Source organism: Mesoplodon densirostris, chromosome 19, assembly GCF_025265405.1.
Source record: "Mesoplodon densirostris isolate mMesDen1 chromosome 19, mMesDen1 primary haplotype, whole genome shotgun sequence".
In the NCBI taxonomy this organism is placed as follows: Eukaryota; Metazoa; Chordata; class Mammalia; order Artiodactyla; family Ziphiidae; genus Mesoplodon; species Mesoplodon densirostris.
The window spans coordinates 35530968-35549796 of NC_082679.1; the positions used below are offsets into that span (position 1 = coordinate 35530968).

Genomic DNA, 18829 nt, shown 5'->3' on the forward strand with positions numbered 1-18829 from the left:
AAGGCTCTGAGGAAAAACTGCAATGTAGGAAGCTACTTGATAAGCACTTTCTCAATTACTGTTTCCCAAACATATTTGACCAAGGAACCCCTCCTCCTTTTCCCCCCAGTTAGTGCATCTGAATATGCCTGGTTACTGATACTGTTTGACCCACTGGGAGAAAAGCTGGATTGCCAATTATAGTTCCTGTTAGAACTGTAGTTTCCTCCAATTTCTTCCCCATGCCAGCATCCACAGATAAAGGTATCTCCAAAGGCTCAGACTTTATTTTCAATTTGAGTGTGGCAGTGGCCGTCTTGTTGCTGCCTAGCACTTGAATTGTAAATTCCTTGAGGATAGAGCCAGTCATCCTTGTCCTCTCCCCAGCACCAAGCACAGGGTTCTTCCACAGTGGGTGTTTAGTAAACGCACATTGAATGCTGTGAGACTCCTTTTGTCACTATGGTGTTTTAACCAACCAGTGAATGGCCCCAGCAAAAAAAAAAAAAAAAGAAAAAAAAAAAAGAAAGCAATATATATTGCAAGAGATGTTAACAATAAATGAATTCCAGTAAAGAGTAGGTGGGCGTTTGGGGGTCCTATTCTTTAACTTTTCTGCACATTTAAAATGATTTCCAAAATTTAAAATTCCTTTCAATTCAAACTGTGTTCTTAAATGGTGTAAATTATACCTTGATTAAAAAACAAACAAACAGATTGCAAGGTTTGGCAAAGCTGAGAGATAGGAGCAAGAAAGGAAAATGAAGGATGCCCATAAACAGATGAAGAAAAGAGGGTGGAAATTTACTGGGGAGAAGAACAAGTGAGCAATCAAATCAGCAGGTTGGGATTTTTCCAAAGATCTGTGCCTGATACTGGTTTCAAGATAGTATCTCCCAAGAGCCCAGTTCCCAGGCTGCATTCCACCTCGGGTCAGCCCAGGCCTCCCAACAAGCCTTGCGCTAGTGGTATCTGCCAGTACATTCTGTCTTAGCAAGCTGTTGAGTCCCCCACTATCGCCCTGTCCCCAGCGCCCCTCTCCCCACCCCACCACATACACATCTGGCCTTTCTGCTGTGAGGCCAGCCCAGTAATCTCCTCCACCATCATGCAGCTTCTTCCGTGACTCACCCACCCAGACACACTGCTCAGTGCTTCATGTCAAGCCTCAACCTGACCCTTCTTTGGAGAAAGAGGAGTTAGCATCAGAGGGCTGACGTTGAGGGCTCAGCTGTACAATGACATTTCCCGCCCTCATCAGCCATCGAGGAACCAGAGTTTATTTTTGACCGTCCCTGTGAGCTTTGCGCAGACCCTAACAGACAGGGGAACACTGAGCTATTGTCCCCATTTTTCTGAGCCTCAGTGGCTCTAATATGTCTCTTTGCTTGTGGGCAGAGTGCTCATTCTTCGGCTTTAATACAATTCCTTCCCTCCTAGCTCTTCACATTTGTAAATCTTCAGTAACACGTACGTGGGAAATCAATATGACATGCCCCAACCCAGTTGCAATGGTCAAAGGAAGACCATCCAAGCCTTTAAAATCAGTCTTGTTGACACTCATATTTTTACATCCAGCTCCACTTCCTCACCTCCTGTGTTTTATGAACGCGAGTGATTTAGGACAATGAGAGTCACAGGATTTTAAATAACTTAACTCCTAGGTGTGTTTGGTATGGAAACAAAGATAACCCTGTTCAAGAGTGAATCTGTGCCTCTGGGTGAATGGCCAGGTGTTCTTTTAACTGAACTGTGAGACTAATTTCTTCCTGGCCTCTGGAAACCAGCTGAAGCAGTGGGCCAGCTGGTATATCTTCAATCTTGCATACCAACATCTTTCCCTGATTCACAGATTTCCTTTATCCCCAGCACTTCCTCTGGTATGCGCATCCCTGACAGTAAGCGATATCTCTTATTGAATTGGGGCATTTTTAAGACGTACGTCTTTTGGAGGGGGGAGTGGGGAAGGAAGGAGGGTGGATGGTTACAGTAGAATATTTCCAGAGGGAGCCTCCCTTTAATCTCACCCACCTCTGACTTCTGTGCATCAGATGATCTCCACACTCATAAGGGGGTAACACTGAAGTCATTGAGGAGAGCATTATGCACATGACTTTTTTTAATATTTCAGTGATCTCAGAGAAAACAAAGTTAACTTACATCCAGTTGTTGTTTAATCCATGACTAGGAGTATAAAACCATAAGAAAGCTATGGAGATTGTTATCTAAAGAAGTTTCTTTTGGAAATTTTCTGAGAACTTTCAGTTGCAAAGCACAGCGTTTTTTTTCTTTCTTTCTTTTTTTTTTTTTGTATCTGACTTTCGGTTTTTGTTTTCGCTTTTGTTTTTGTTTGCGGTACGCGGGCCTCTCACTGTTGTGGCCTCTCCCGTTGCGGAGCACAGGCTCTGGACACGCAGGCTCAGCGGCCATGGCTCACGGGCCCAGCCGCTCCGCGGCATGTGGGATCTTCCCGGACCGGGGCACGAACCCGCGTCCCCTGCATCGACAGGCGGACTCTCAACCACTGCGCCACCAGGGAAGCCCTGACTTTCGTTTTTAATTTTTATTTTATATTGGAGTTTAGTTGGTTAACAATGTTGTGTTAGTTTCGGGTGTACAGCAAAGTGATTCAGTTATACACATACATGTATCTGTTCTTTTTCAGATTCTTTTCCCATTTAGGTTATTACAGAACACTGAGCAGCGTCCCCTGTGCTCTACAGTAGGTCCTTGTTGGTTATCTGTTTTAAATATAACAGCATGTACATGGCAATCCCAAACTCCCCATCTATCCCTCCCCCCACCCATCCACCCGGGAACCATAAGTTCATTCTCTTAAGTGTGTCAGCTGACTCACTTTCAGTGATTTGAGATTTGGAGAGGCCCAGAGATTTCCTTGGTGAGTCACAGAGCAACTCTTGATACTAGGAAGCAGAAGTCTGTACCTGACAGTCTGGTGGTTCTCAGAATACTAGATCATATCCATAATTTATTTTTCCCAAATAGCTGTGACATATAAGATTCTCCATGCACTAGCAAGCCTATGTGAAGATCACAGGTAAGTGATAGAGGACCAGTGGTGACTTGAAGCATGTCCACTTTGGCAGTGTGCACCTGTGGCCACTTCTAGTATAATCTGTATCCTATCTTACAAAAATTCGAAAGTAAATGCAGTTTTCTTTGCTAGTGATAGATGGGCTTTGGTTTTCAAGAGCCTGCAGTGCTTCGGTTGAAGGTCTATCTGTTTTAGAGAGGAAATTTACCGGGGCCCCCAGTGCAAGCTGCACGAGGGGGCAAACTGGGGAACCTCCTTTAGTCCAGTGTGTGTGAGAATTTCGGTCCACCTCACTGAGTCATCACTCCCATGGCTCAGCTGGAGATTACCATTCTCGTGTCATTGGCACGAGTCTAGCTTGCCTGAATTGTGTGCTGTCAGATGTGCATGGGATGGGTTTTCAGGCATTTTTAAATGGAGAGAGATGTCCTGGATATTTCAGCTGCAGAGACCCTTGAACTGGATGTTGTCAGCTATTTCCATATTACAGAAACAATGATGTTTCATGTAGAGTACTGTAGCAACGTTCTCTCCTAAGAAGGTACATCCCCTATTCTGTTTACACGCAGAGTTGTGTGTTACAGCAGGTCTTTGCACTTGGTGACAATTGTAATTTTTGAAGTAGCACCTTATAAAGCAACAGAGATTCATTTTCAAGAGGGAATTTCCTGTGGCTAAGAACTAAAAATAAAATAAGAAAGCAGTGTCCAAAGCAGAAGGGACTGGGACCAGAGCAGAAAGTTTGGACCAGCTTTTAACAAAAGATTAAAAAATTTTAAGACTTTGGAAAAATTCAACTTAAAAGATAATGTGAATAATGATAACAATCATATTTCTTGATTGTCATATGCCAAATCCCATGCCACACGCTTATGTAAATTTTTAAATTTCATCTTTACAGCACTCTATGAAGCAGGTACTTTGTTATCCCTATTTGCCAGATGAGAAAGCTGAGGCTTCACCGATTGACTTAGGGTCAGACAGCCTCCAGCAAGTGGGGAAAACAGACTTCCAACTCACGTGGTCAGCCTCAGAGTGGTTGCTCTGGGCCATTTTTCTATCTTACCTCATATATCATTTCTTCCTACCACAGAGGTCACAAACTAAGAGCCAGGAGGCCACGTCTAGCCTCAGGTAACAATAGTAGCCATGGAGCAATTACTATGTATCAGGATTATTTTATGCACCTTCCTTTATTCCTTCATTTCATCCTCAAAACAACTCCATGAAGTGGTGGCAATTACTATCCCCATTTAAATGTAAGGAAAAGTGACATTCATATTAAGTAATGTGTCCCACATGTTAGCCCAGCTAACATCCAACTCCAGGCAGTCTGGTCCCAGAATCCATTCCCTTAACCATTATGTTAAAAAATACAGTTGTTTGCTAACATTTTTTTTTTTTTTTTTTTTTTTTTTTTTTGCCGTACGCGGGCCTCTCACTGCTGTGGCCTCTCCCGTTGCGGAGCACAGTCTCCAGATACACAGGCCTAGCAGCCATGGCTCACGGGCCCAGCCGCTCCGTGGCATGTGAGATGTTCCCGGACCAGGGCACGAACCCGTGTCCCCTGCATCGGCAGGCGGACTCTCAACCACTGCGCCACCAGGGGAGCCCTAACATTTTTTTTAATAAAAATTTTTTTTTAATTGAAGTATAGTTGATATACAATGTTGTGGTAGTTTCAGGTATACAGCAAAGTGATTCAGTTATACATATATATTTTTTTCTTCAGGTTCTTTTCCCTTATAGGTTATTACAGAATATTGAATATAGTTCCCTATGCTATACAGTAGGTCCTTGTTGGTTATCTATTTTACATATAGTAGTTTGTGTATATATTAACCCCAAACTCCTAATTTATCCCTCCTCCCCTTCCCCTTTGGTAACCATAAGTTTGTTTTCTATGTCTGTGGGTCTATTCCTATTTTGTTTATAAGTTCATTTGTATCATTTTTTTTACATTCCAAATATAAGGAGTATCATGATATTTGTCTTTTTCTTTCTGACTTACTTAGTAGGATAATCTCTAGGTCTATCCATGTTGCTGCAAATGACATTACTTCATTCTTTTTTATGGCTGAGTAATATTCCACTGTATAAGTATACCACATCTTCTTTATCCGTTCATCTGTCGATGGACATTTAGGTTGTTTCCATGTCTTGTCTATTGTAAATAGTGCTGCTATGAACATTGGGGTGCATGTATCTTTTTGAATTACAGTTTTCTTTAGATATATGCCCAGGAGTGGGATTGCTGGATCATATGGTAACACTGTTTTTAGTTTTTTACACTGTTCACACTGTTTTCCATAGTGTCTGCACCATTTTACTTTCCCACCAACAGTGTAGGAGGGTTCCTTTTTCTCCACACCCTCTCTAGCATTTATTATTCTAGACTTTTTGGTGATTGTTTGCCAACATTTTAAAACCTGGATATTTCATACAAGTCTGACTGCTCTTGAAAAAAAAACCACAGAAGATTGGACAATACTGGTCCCCTTCCACCTGGCAACAATCACTTGGCAGCAGTGGGTAGCTGCCCGTCTTACAGGGGATATCTCTTGCCTGGTTGCTACTACCCCTCACTTTTGCTGTGTTTACTCTTTGGTTGCCCACCTGGGCTTTGGGGGCATTTTATTTTGCATTCCCAGTCTACAGTCTCCCTAGTACTGGGGGTGCCTCTGCAGCAACCTAAATGTCTTTTATTGTAGCACAGGGTATTCTGTGCATTTCTCCCAAATAACAACAAATTCCTCCTCTCTGCCTTCCTCCCTGTCCTCTTCCCCCAGTTCCTGCAGGTCTAGTGTTTGTGCTCAGTCAGGTGGGGAGCATGTGAGGTTTATAACGTTTTCTCTCTGCCTGGTCCATGGCACTCTGGTGGTGCTTGGTTGGCAATAACCGAGGTGATAACAGCATCTCCAGGCTTTGGCACGAAGCTTGGTAGGCTGTTGTATGACACAGAGATACCCAGCCTCTGTACATGTCAGAGCAAAATACAACTCTAACATCCAGAAATGAAGAGAAAGATTTTGGCAGGTACATGCCTCCTTCTAAAACTAGAGATTTAAATATTTTAAAAGGGCTTTTCCAAGAACTCAGTCTTGATTATTTGTTTCATGTTGGGCCCAACCAATGCATTATTGGTAAGATAATGAGTGGCATTCACCCAAGAGTAATCCTTTCAGGGATTTTGATGATGCAGTAAATCATGAGTGTAAAGCCTGAGTGGTTTATGCCATTAAAACCTCAAGATAGAATTAGACTTGTAATCACCACTTGCCCATGTTTTGTCATTTATGATAATTATGGTAGTAATAATCCGTGTATTGTTGAGAAGTAGCAGTCAGAAGCATCCATCAATTTTTTATCGACACCAAATCAAGTTGATACTTCATCTTTGCTGCAAAAATGGAGATTGCACCAATTAGTCTAAAGCAATTGGGCAGTCATTAGCAATGAAGTCAGCAGTTAATCTACAGGACATTTCTGGTCCCTCTGATGCCAACATCCCTCTTAATTATGTGGAATATCGTGAGCTTCTTTGGGAGTCTGTCAGTAGTGCTGTTGTTAGCTTAGAACTAGAAGAAGCATCTATGTCCCTGCTTTTATTTTTTTATTTTTTTAAATGTCCTAATACCTCACAGTCCCCACCTTGTACCCCTCTGTGCTTCTGGGCACATTTATTCTGAAGCAGAACACTTGAATCAAAGCAGTTGGCATTTCCTTTCTCTTATTTAGAAATAGGAATTTTCCCCAATGGGCTTCTTTCAGTGATGGTGTGTTAGCTCACCATCCCATACTTGTTAACTATTATTATTCACCTTACCCAAATCATGGAATAATCATCTCTTTAAAAAAAAAAAAAAAGGAAAGAAAGAGAAAGAAAAGTCAGAATTTAGAGGAAAAAAATCCAACTAGTTGTGAAGAAATCCTGGTGCTAATGAGCTTTCTGCATCTGCCTCAAGTCTTTTCCCCAGGCTAACCCAATCTCCCTCTCCAGACATTTTCAATCAGCGTAGCCCACAAATTGTACTAAGCAGCTGAATAATGCAGGGTGGAAATTTCAAATATATATATTTTTTCTATTTAGGAAATTTGGAAACAAAAGAACAGGCAAAAATAGCTCACCCATAATCTCCCACCATGACACCAGCTCTGTAACCATTTTTTTGTTACACACGTTGAGCTCTTAAACCTCCACGCATGTTGAGCATTGTTGTTTTAGTGTTATTATTATTATAGTCTTTCTTTTCACTTGTCATAAATATTTTTCACTTTACTAACAGTTTTAATCATCATTTTTAATGGAGGCATAATACCCTGTCAAATATAGAGTATATATGTCTCCATGTTTTGGATTATTTCCCTGAGATAAATTGCCCAAAGTGAAATACTGGATCAAAATTTATAAGCTTCTTTATAACTCTTGATACATATTGACAAACTGCTCTCCAAGAGGATTATACCAATTTTTAAAACCCCACCAGTAATGTATGCAGATACCAATTTAGTTTTCATGAATGAGATTTAAATTCAGATGTGTTGTTATGCTTGTAGCTAAACTAAGAATATAAATGCTAGCCTTCCATAATGGTCAAATGGGTACAGTATCAAATTGTGCTGTGACTCAAGTTGGCTGAAACAAGGGTGATTATTATCTCACATTACAGGAAGTTCAGAAGTAGGACAGCTGTAGGTTGATATGATCATAGGCCCAATGATGTCACTGAATACCTGGATTCTTCTAAGTTCTGCCACTGGAACCTTTACCCTTATGCTGGCTTCCTTTGTGTTTCAAATGGCTGCAGCTGCTCCAGGCATCACATCCAGATGTAGAAGCAACAGCAATGGAAAGACATCAACCCTTCTAGTGTCTCCTTCTCCAGAGTGCGAAAATGCTCCAAAGGAACTCCCCGTTGACCTTCCCTCTGGTCTCATAGTCCAGATCTCAGTCACATGTCTCCTCCTAAACCAAAGACTGGCAAGGGAAGTGGAAACACCATGATTGGCTTATTAACCAGCTTCCTCCTGAGCTGGCATTGGAGTCCATTTGCTCTGAATGTTGAATAAAATAGAAGTTCTGTTAGCAAGGAGCAAGAAGGAAATGGTTGCTGGGGAGGCAACCAACAGTACCTCCCACAGACGCCATGCTTTTCTTTTTTCAGTCTCTGGCACACTCTCAGAACCATTTGAAATTCTTTAGTAACAGTTCACGTATTTAATGGATATATGCAAAATTTATGCAAGTACTGGGCTTTGCCCTGTACTGGGCAGTACTTGTAAAGTCCTCGTGTACAGTGGTATGTTTCCTTTACATTTTCCTAAAAACCGACCTCAGTGCTGAGCCCCTAAGACAGAAACCGGGAACTCCTCTATTACTATATACCTTTGGGGCCGAGGTCTTATGGGGAAGAGGTAGAAATTGGAGAATTTCCTGTTTGGTAGAGGTTTGACATCTAGTAATGCCATAGTCAGGCTTTCTGCTGAGACTGAAGGTTTACAGCCTGATGAAACAAGCCTTGCTGTCCAGTGTGAATCTCTCAGGCTCTGTGCATCTGATTCCACTGCACAGCCCAGCATGGTAAACATTTCACTCCTCGTTAGCACCTCCAGGGAAAGACCAGGGTAGAAGAGGGGGATTGAGGAATTCAGGTCAGTCACATACTTCTTGTTTTATCTCCTTGCAGAAAATGGCTGAAATTCCTGCCTCAAAGTGTCTTTTGAAAAAAATCTAGTTTATTTCTATACCTATTTCCCCACTAAGCGTACAGATTATTTAGGAACATTATATTTTAGTGTAAAATAAATAAGAAAAAAAATTTTTTAAGCAACAACAGAAAAAGAAAAAGAAGAAGAAAAAAAAAAAACATGTTCCTGGGTTGAAGAAACCAACCTAGATGCTGTATGTCTCAGAAAATATACTATTTTGCATTTCATATATACAGTTGGTCATATGGTACAGATGTTGTCTCTATATTAGTGCCTGACTTGCAAATACTGTTTGGCCTCAGGGATACGAAGGTGATCTTGGATCAAAGCTGCCCGTTCCTTCACCCAGGTAGATGAGGGCCCCAGAGGTACCCATTTCCTACCACACCATGATGGAGTCGTTGCTTCAGTTGTTTTTCTGAGTGGGGGTCAAAAAAAAAAAAAAAGAAAAGGAAAAGAAACCCCACCTACTATTCTTGTGTGCTTTTTGTTTTACAGTTTCATAAGGATTTTTACAACATAATTACATGTTCTAACTAAGAGATTACATACATTTCCACCACTTACATAATCAGGTGTAATTATACCAACTGCTTGGACAGACAGTGATAAAGTACTTGAAGCAAAAATGACGCAACGAAATGTTATTTCAAAAAGGCTTTGGGAGCATATGCTCCACAGTTCCCCAGAAGAGGTGGATCAAGATGAATGTGATAGCCTTCAAGTAGCTATTAGCGTTTTTATAGGTTATGACACCAAGAATGATTTGTATCATTTGGTTAACTGTCCTAGAGCTACCTGTGCAGAAGCTGGTCGAGGTCTGGTTTAGTCTCCTTCTCTCCCTCCTGCCCTTGGCACTTCCTTCCCCTCTTCCCTTCCTCCTCTTCTCTCCTCCTCCCTTCCCCTTCCCTTCATTTAGGGGCCAGGAAAAGGGTTTGAAACTGTAGGCTAATGGAGAGAGATGGCATAGATTCCTGGGACTTCATCTCTCACTAAAGTGATCCATGGATGAACATGTTTGAAGGCAGCTGGCTTAGAAGGGAGAATGTGGTCCTTAAAATTTTCTGACTTACTCCCCAGAAGGTAGACTGGATATAAAGTCTAGGTCCATTGAGTTTCACAGCCTTTTTTTTTTTTTTTTTTTTTTAGCGTGGTGTCATTGTTATATAGGAGACAAAAAGGCAGAGAGAGGTTAGCAAACAGATTACAACATATGTAAAATTAAGAGCCTTGCAGATGAAGAATAACAGACAGTTCGTTAGAAACAGCATGCTAGTTTCTTATAATTGTTTTTTCCATCGCTGATAACAAAATACATTGAAAGGGTAATTTTTTCCCCAAGTCACCTCCTTTCCCTCAGATGCTTTTTTCAAGAAAAAATTTTAAGCAAAAGGTTTTTTAAATAGATTTTTAAAGTTTTCTTGGGGGGAAGGGAGGGCTCTTGTTACATTACTAGGGTTTCTCCAGAACCTTTCCATCATCCACCTACTGAATTTTTCTTTATTAAAAAATAAAATAAAAACAGATCACCTGTCCTAAGTTTATAGTTCAGAACAGTTTTGGGGGACTAGTTCATCACGTTCTCCTAAGGACAGTATCTGTTAGGTGTGCTGCCCGTCGTCCATATGGAGCAAATTAGAGAGTGAAAGAAAGGAGTTGCCACTGTTTCTGATTGGTTACGGTAGTACTGGGGAAAAAAAAATTGACTTGCCCCTCTCTGGAGAAGAAAGATGGATAAAACGTTCTTTGAACACACTAGGCTTTTTTCATTTTTTTTTTTTTTCCAGTGTCGGTACAGAAGGGTTGCATTTATATTTGGCTTTCCAGACCTGTCTCTTGACCTTCTAATTACTTTATTTGAAACAGCACTGAGGGTATAATAAACCTGGAGGTTGCCTCTCCTTTGCTTTATCATAAATTAAAGCTGCCGGTTGGTTGAGGTGAAAGTAGAGGCAGAATGTTCATTACCGCTCAAGTGACGGCTTGTCAATAGCAGTGCTTTTTAGTTTGTTCTAGTCAGCACTTGCTGTGCATTTTGTTGGACCACTGGGAAATAAATACAACAAGATTATACATTTGGAATACCACAAGAGTTCATGAAGAAAAAAAACACACAAGTGATAAATTATACACTCCGTAGAAAGTGACATGCTATCTTGTGCTATTAACAACCACAGATAATTGCAACGAATTGTAATTGCACTTTGCAACTTACAGTACAGTGTGTCCAACATCAATCTTAATAGTGAACAAAGCAATTTATATTAAAACTTAATTCACTTGGTAACTTTTGGCTGTATACGCGGGAGCTAACAGATGTAGCTTTTCAGAAAGTTCAAAGACATTTGAAACGTGGCAAGAAATGCTAATGCAGTAAGCCTTGGAGAAATATTGCATTACTCCTTGTAATGAAAACAAATGTATGTCATTATCTCCCAGTTTGTGTTTATTTAATAAAATATGCAGTTTGCACATTGGTGAATTCAGTGTTTCTGAATGGGTGTAGGATGATGTTCTATTTGGAATCAGAGGCCAAATAGGACTAGCAATTATGCGTCTAGTATAAATAATCTGCTTTACTATTTTAGTAGAATGCACCTTAATGCTTCAGTGGGTTTTGTATGAGGTGTAACAGCAAACTGGCGTAACTTTATTCATGACTTTCCTTAGATTGGATGTCTTTGAAGCAAGAAAGGGAGATCTCCCGGAATTACTTAAGAGAACAAGCATATTTGTTTTGTGAGCTTGACTGATGGCCAGTAGAGCAGTTGAGTGAAATCTCTAAACTGATTAGGGCTTTAGTTCAAATAATCTTCTACCTTTTTCATTAATTTATTCCTTAATGCTATTTTGCTGCTTTTCTACCAAGGATAATAACCTCACACTCGCTGACCTCCATGAGTGGATGACCTGGAGCCCATAACTAATCTTATTTATTCTCCTGACCAGCCGAACTTCATTTACCTTGACTGGATAAAGAGCCTTGCGTGGCTAAGCTTCCCTTCCTTCGGAGCTTTCTAGTTAATCTACAGTGAAGGGGTGACGATAGACTTTCCCAATCAAGATCCAGAAGCATCCGGGGGCAGTGGAAGCTTGGTGCCATTTCTCTTCCTTTCTTGCAAGCATTTTTCCTGCGTCATCTTTCACCCTTCTTGAGATTTTAAAAATGAGAGAGAAAAACCGGAGGGGGTGCAGGGAGCATTTAGCCACAGTCCCACTGTCCTAATACAACCATTTTCATTTTGAAGTTAATTTCCAGCCATGGGCCATATGAATACAATGTTGAATATAGGTGTCATCGTTGAATATGTGTAATTTTGTTTTCTGCTTTTTTGTTTAACACCAGTGTTTCCCATGTTGTTTTATAATTTAATAGTTATGCATTTTAATGATGATAATAATCCATTAGGTTTCAATAGTGTATTTTATTTAAGCAGTTCCCATTATTGAAAAGTTGGGTTACTTCTGCTTAGTTTCACTCTTAAGAATAATGCTGCAATAAAAATCTCTTTAGGTGTTTCCTTCATTTAGGTTGTTTCCCTGGAATATATTATTAGAAGTGTACTTACTGAGTAAAAGGTATAAACGTGTGTGGCTTTTTGCCTTACATGACCAAATTGCTTCCTGGACTAGTTACAGTATTTTATGTCAGCACCTGCATTGTAGGAGGAATATACAGTCTCATCACAGCAGTGTTGAGATTTATCCTGGTTCTTCCGTGTACAGACTAAATGATGTTGGGCAAGTTACTTAACCTCTCTGCTTCACCTGAACCTCATTATTCCCCATCTGAATAGAGGAGATCATAGTAGTACTTACGTCATGGATTATTATGAGTATTATATTACTTTATATATTTAAAGTTTTTGGAACAGGAAGCAACTAAAGGTTGCTTTTTATCAGTATTACTATTATATTACTAAAATTACACTTTTCTCCTAATTTAATATCACCTTATATTTAAGCTGCAGTTTTTAAAGGAAACGTTGTAGGAGTCCATTGGCGCTTAAGTAGTCAGTAAACTCCGTAATCAGCAACTTCTGTCCGTATTCAATGAAAAATTTAAATTGCTTAGTCACTTTAGCCATTAAGAAGAACTCTGTAGTAATGAGTATGCTGTCTATAAAGCAGAGGCTTTTGAAGCTCCCTCTCTTAATTTATAATAATAAAATACCTCTTATTTCATAACTCTCTAAATGGGCCTTGAAGCCTTAGGGTTAGGGTGTGTTCATTCTGCAATTCTTTTATTCAGTAAGAACTCAGGTTCCCTACTTTTAGGTATTGGGCTCTGCATTAAATGATGTCAGGTATCTGTTGGTTTTTCAGTAAGACAAAGAAGTGGTTTCCTGGGTCCCTTAATTTTGGAAAATAGATTTCAAATTTATTCACAGAAAAACCCAAACAAATTTTATTATTTCGTGGGATGATTTTGTTGTAGCAAATATGCTGCGTCCTATTGAGACTTGAGTACAGTGCCATCCGAAGCAAGGAGTCAGAGCAGTTTGTGCTGTGTGACCCTGGAGTCCCTGGGCAGACTCTGCCCTCGGCTGGGCATTCCCTTCCCCAGGCAGAGGCTGGAAATTACTTCCTTGAGAACTTCTTTTAAACAAAAGGAAAGTGGCTGCCTCATAGTTCCCTTCTGATGATAGTTTCTGAGTTAGAATTCTTTGGTGGCAAGCAACAGAACAAATACTGGCTAACTTAAGCAAAAAAGAAAAAAGCAGGAGGGAGAGTTTCTCTTTATGAAAGGCTATGGGGTGGTTTACAGTACCCATGAAAAACAGCTCTGACGGGAGAGGAAGCAGTGCAGCTCCTAGGATCCGGGCAGGAGGAAAGCATGTGCACTTATCAGGAAGGAATAAGCTCTGCTGCACTCAAGAATCAAAGTCTGATGGGGCCCAGCCTGGATCTTGCACTCGCTTCTCAGCTGGGGGAGGCCAGAATATCTTGATGGCAGTCCCACTAAGACTGCCCACTACTGGGGGGGAGCAATTTCCCAAAAGAAAATTGGAGTCCTATTACTAGAAGTAATAAGAAAGGGAAATGGAGGCTGTACAGCTAAAAATAACAAAGACTGAACTTTTTTTTTTTACAACTTTATATTGGAGTATAATTGCTTCACAACGGTGTGTTAGTTTCTGCTTTATAACAAAGTGAATCAGTTATACATATACATCTGTTCCCATATCCCTTCCCTCTTAGACTGAACTTTTAAAAGACTGTATTACTGGGAATTTCCTGGCGGTCCAGTGGTTAGGACTCTGAGCTCTTACTGCCGGGGGCCCAGGTTCAGTCCCTGGCCGGGGAACTAAGATCCCACAAGCCGGCAGTGCAGCCAAACAAAATAAAACAAAAGAACTGTACTTGTAAGTTTGTGCTTTATATATAATAAATTTAAAAAAAATTCAGTGCTGGCTTAGCTGAAATCTTAAATAAACAAACAAATAGATAAATAAATAAATAAATGACTGTATTACTGTAGTGCTTCCTCAACTATAGGAATTATATATTTTCTAATGATTAGAAAAGCAACTAAATGATTACAGACACCATAAAGTATCTGGACCACCCAGTGGCCATTGCATATGACATTAACCCTAAAGATAAACATAACTCATTTTTATTAGCCGTTGTGACATTGAGGACTCACATAATCAGGCATTTTGTAGGAGAAGTGTCTGACGTTTGGCTGCAAATATTGCAGACCTGAAAGACAGTGTCTTCAGCCTTATAGGGATTTATATTTCCTTCATTTGAGAGAAATCCAGAAAGACTAGGGCCATTATGGGTGCTTCACAACATCACCAATGTTCGTGGTTCCTTCAGTCTTTTGGCTCTGCCAGGCTTTTGAAATGGCTTCTCTTTTCAGGTTTCCTTCATGGTCACAAGAGAACTGCTCCAGCTCCTAATGTCTCATCTACATTCCAGGTTGGAAGAAGGAAGAAAGGGGGGAATGCAAATGTGTCTGGCAATGGAGTCATCCCCTTCCCCCCTTTGAAGGAACTTCCCCAGAAGCCCTTACCCAACAGCCTCCACCTAGATGCCATTAGTCAGAAGTTCATCACTTAGTCACACCTGTTGATACAGGAAACAGAAATATTTTTCAGCTGAGTACAGCGCTGCTCCCAACAAAAGCGGGATGCGGTAAGGGAGGGAGAAGAGGAGGATGGATGCTATAGGAAGGGAACCAGCAGTTTCGGACACAGCCCCCTTGTGGGGAGTAGACACCCTTCAGCTCTCTCCTGGGAGTCCCTGATGTCACCAGTATTATAGACTGGAAGCCCAGAGAGTTATAATGAAGTGTTTTCTCGGGTAGAGAGAGAAGTAAGTGGATTGAGTGATGAGAACTTTAGGTCATCAAATAAAGTTCCAACATTTTCTTCTTGCCCCAAACATTCACAACAAAATCTGTGGAGTAGACATTGAAGGCAAATGTGCCATGCCATTTTTCTTTAGCCTTTTTGCAATGCAACAGGACAATCAATACAAATCTTTGCAGTAATCATATATTGATTTTCCTAGACTATAACTCCATTTAAAGCACTTTTATCCCCAAGAGTAGAGACATTGGAGGCTATCCGAGGAGGAAGTAGGTTTCCTTGACCCCATCTGCAGTGCACAATTGATTAACAGAGGGTAGTTATGAGAGAGAGAGAGAGAGAAAAGAAAGAAGTCACCGAAAGGTTAATACTAGCAAAAGAGAAACATGATTATAGGACGTTAGGCTTCTGGAAAAATCATAAGGTCGGGATAAGATAATGATACCGTCTAAAATTCCACGAGATTTTGAGTACTTAGCATCCTCTTACTGTGTAACTCCCATCCCCCAACAACCACAGCTGAATTTGGGGGATTGACAAAGCTGTGAATGGACAGGAGTGGACGGATAGTTTAGGTTCGGGTTTGGGATGAACTGGGTTGAGAGATACCAGCGGAATGAGAGACACCGTGATAGTCTTTCCTGAGTCATTTAGTCACTAAGTACTAAACTCACAGTTTAATGTATATCATATGGAGGGTTTCCTTGCTTCAGACAAAGCTAAAACAAAAAAAGAAAGAAAAAATATTTTAAAACACTCATTGTAACCCCTTTTCTTAAGAAAACAAAACACAGAAGTACTAGTTCTTTCCCTCCTCCTCATCATTTCAATTCCTAACAGTAACGAAAAATAACATCCACCTTCTGAAAATCCCAAGAGTTTAGGTCTGCTGAATATTTCTATGCACAGCTGTCTTCATCCCAGAGACAAGGAGAGTAATTGGATGGTGACGTTGACAAAGGCAGGCCAATTCTACTCTGCCTCTGGCCTGAGTAACTGGGATGTCACCAAACTGAGGGTGACGCTTCCTGCAGCAACCCCAAGTTCCCAGCTCTTACACATTCCTTGCTGGAAAGGCAGGAGGGCTCTCTGGGTTTCTCTTGTTTGCAATATATGCAGTATATTGTTCCTAGTGTATGTCTCTCCCTTAACCCCTCCTGTTTTTGTATCAAGGCTGGGTTCTCACAAGCAAGCTCTGTATTAAACTAAAAGGTGCACTGTAGCCTCATTATCCTTCTCAATGTGCTGTACTTGATACTGTTTATTTTACTAGCAACTCAGAAGTTTGTGTTTTGTTTTGTGTTGGGTTTTTTTTTTGTTGTTGTTGTTGTTTTGCTTCAGGCAAAGCAACTAGTACACGTTGTCAGATAAAGTATCTTATCTGTCAGCAGCGCCCTTGTGAATTAATCTTAATTCAATAGGCTTACTAATCAAGATTTGAGATGAATGTTTTGATAGAGCAATCAGATATGTCTAATCTATCATTAGTTGACAGTCGCTTCAGGCAGTGTGTGAACTTGGCAGTAGTTAAGACTTGTCTCTGATCCCTTTGGCTTGGCCCACCAGTTGGGTAGCATGGCTGATGGTAGCAGTGGACCCAGGCGTTGAAGCTAATTAACTTCTGCTTCTCACTCCCCCGACTCCTCCCTCCCCTCCCACCAATTTTCAGAATACGTGGGGTGGCATTCAGCTCCTGTGAATTTCCTGTTCATGGGATCAACAGATTTAAGCACATGGTGTTCCCTTTGTCATTTTTACCTGATAACAAAGGTGTGCCAAGCCCAAGTGACAAATCTCAAGGGTGATTTATGGTGTCACTTACAGATGGTGGTCAGAGAAAAACGTAAGTGTAATCTGTTGTTAACCTTTACTGATTACAACCCTTGTCACGTCATGTGTCACTAAAATCTGTACCCTATTTGACTGAGTTGTACATACTTGGGGGGGATTTACAACATAGCTTGCACATTTGTTCAATTTGATAGTCTAAATGAAAGCTTTTGTTGTAGGTTAGTATTTTATTGTACACAATGTTTTAAATTCTGAAATAAGATCCTGTAGTAGTAAGTTACACTGTGTATATTACATGGTCGTCATTCATACATTACTGTGGGAAAATTAAGGATGGGATCATTTTGTGGAGGAGTCTTTTACCAATTTTTCTTTTCCTCCCTACATTTTTATGAGCATAAAGATAATGCTTCCTCGTTGTAAAATGTTTGGAAAATTCCAAAAAAGTCTAAGGAAAAAGAATTTTAATTTCTCAGAATTCCATCAGCACTGAGTTAATATTAACAGTATATCATCCTATGAAAGTTAAATAAATAACAGCACAAATACCTCAATGAGTGATGGCCTGACTCTGTCATCAATAAAGTATAATTCTCCCTGGCATGCTGTTCTGGAATCTGTGGAACACCAGAAGAAAATCCAAAGGAATCCAGCAAGATGAAACTCACAAGGTTTCATTTTCTGCATGAAAGGCATGTGGGAAAGCTCATTTAGGCTGTTAGTGTATCCAACATGTTGAAACTGACAACTTTTCAATTTCACAGGCATGTCACAAGCCTTCCTGAATTAATGCTAGCCACACTTTGAGAGAGTGTAGCTTGGGTGATTGAGACAAGGAAGAGTGGAGAGTTACCTAATTAGACTCCAGGTATAATTACATAAGGCGTTCCAGGCAGCAGTGTGCTGTGTGTTAATTAACTTTCATGCTGAATGTGCAGTAGCACTTGAACAAAGAACAGTTCACAGAGGAAGAAAAGCTTCCTCACGTGCCCTAGCTTTAGTTATTTTCTTCCTAAAGCTACCTTCCCTGTCCCCTTTTGTTAGTTGAGACATGAGGCATAGGGCAGACTATTTTGCAAGAAGTTTATCATTTGTCCCTGTAACTGCCTACTTTCTTCCCTAGTCCTAGCACATTCTTTGGAATGATCTGCTACGAAATAAAATGTGTGTGTATTCATTTATGTATTTATCTATCACCGGTTTGTAAAATCCACGCGATTTCCAACCTTGATCTTTTGCTCTTCGTGAAACTGCCACAGGTCTCTTTCCGTGGTGAAGAATGACATTCACTGAACCACAGGATTAGTTCACATCCCATCAGCAATCTTGTGTCATAGTCCTCCTTGGTTTATCCCATTCCCATCTCCAGGTAACAACAGTGGGAAAGGCACTGGTTAAAGAATATTCTTTCTTCTAGTAAATTAGTCCGTGGTTTCATTTATGCTGGCCTCTGCTGTCGATTGCTGCCCGAGTTCTTAACTAACACGATAAAGTATTACACTCTGTAAATCCATATAAATCAACTCTACATACTTGCATGAGAAAAGATTGCAGGTAATCAATGAAGCACTGTGTATGGATAGGGGCCAATTAATTTTCCACTCCTCTCGCAGTCCTCAAGTGGGAAAATCCCATTTTGAGGTTCTCTGCTCCTTCTAATCCTGTCTCCTTGACATCTCCTGGCTTCATTTTGCTACTAATAAAGTCTATAGGATGACACACAGGACCACCCTGTTCACAGAGGAGATGAATGGTGCTTCTAGGATTCTCTGTACGATAGCATGAAATTAAGGACTTACCAGAAATATTAATAGGTCGGATTCAACACCTTTTTAAAATTCTGGTACCTCTTACCAGTTAAGAGAAAGAAATGCTTCAATTTTACTTAGTACTAATAAACGGACTTGATTTTTATTGTATTATTGGAAGAAAGGAATGATGAAAACCTTTGTTGTATAAAAAGCATCCTCTGGGG

At 40.4% G+C, this 18829-nt stretch overlaps 1 protein-coding gene across 2 annotated transcripts in view; it reads left to right on the forward strand.

Moving 5' to 3' along the window:
- Positions 1 to 18829, forward strand: part of FTO (FTO alpha-ketoglutarate dependent dioxygenase) — a 378421-nt gene that overhangs the window by 287208 nt on the left and 72384 nt on the right. Inside the window, exon 9 of one of the 2 annotated variants that reach the window (XM_060084497.1) lies at positions 14613 to 14750. The exons of the other annotated variant lie outside the window; for it this stretch is intronic. Within the exon in view, the coding sequence (XP_059940480.1) occupies positions 14613 to 14652 (40 nt within the window). The 3' untranslated portion in view covers positions 14653 to 14750. Of the gene's footprint in view, positions 1 to 14612; positions 14751 to 18829 lie in introns of those variants that run through there. 2 annotated transcript variants of the gene reach the window in all.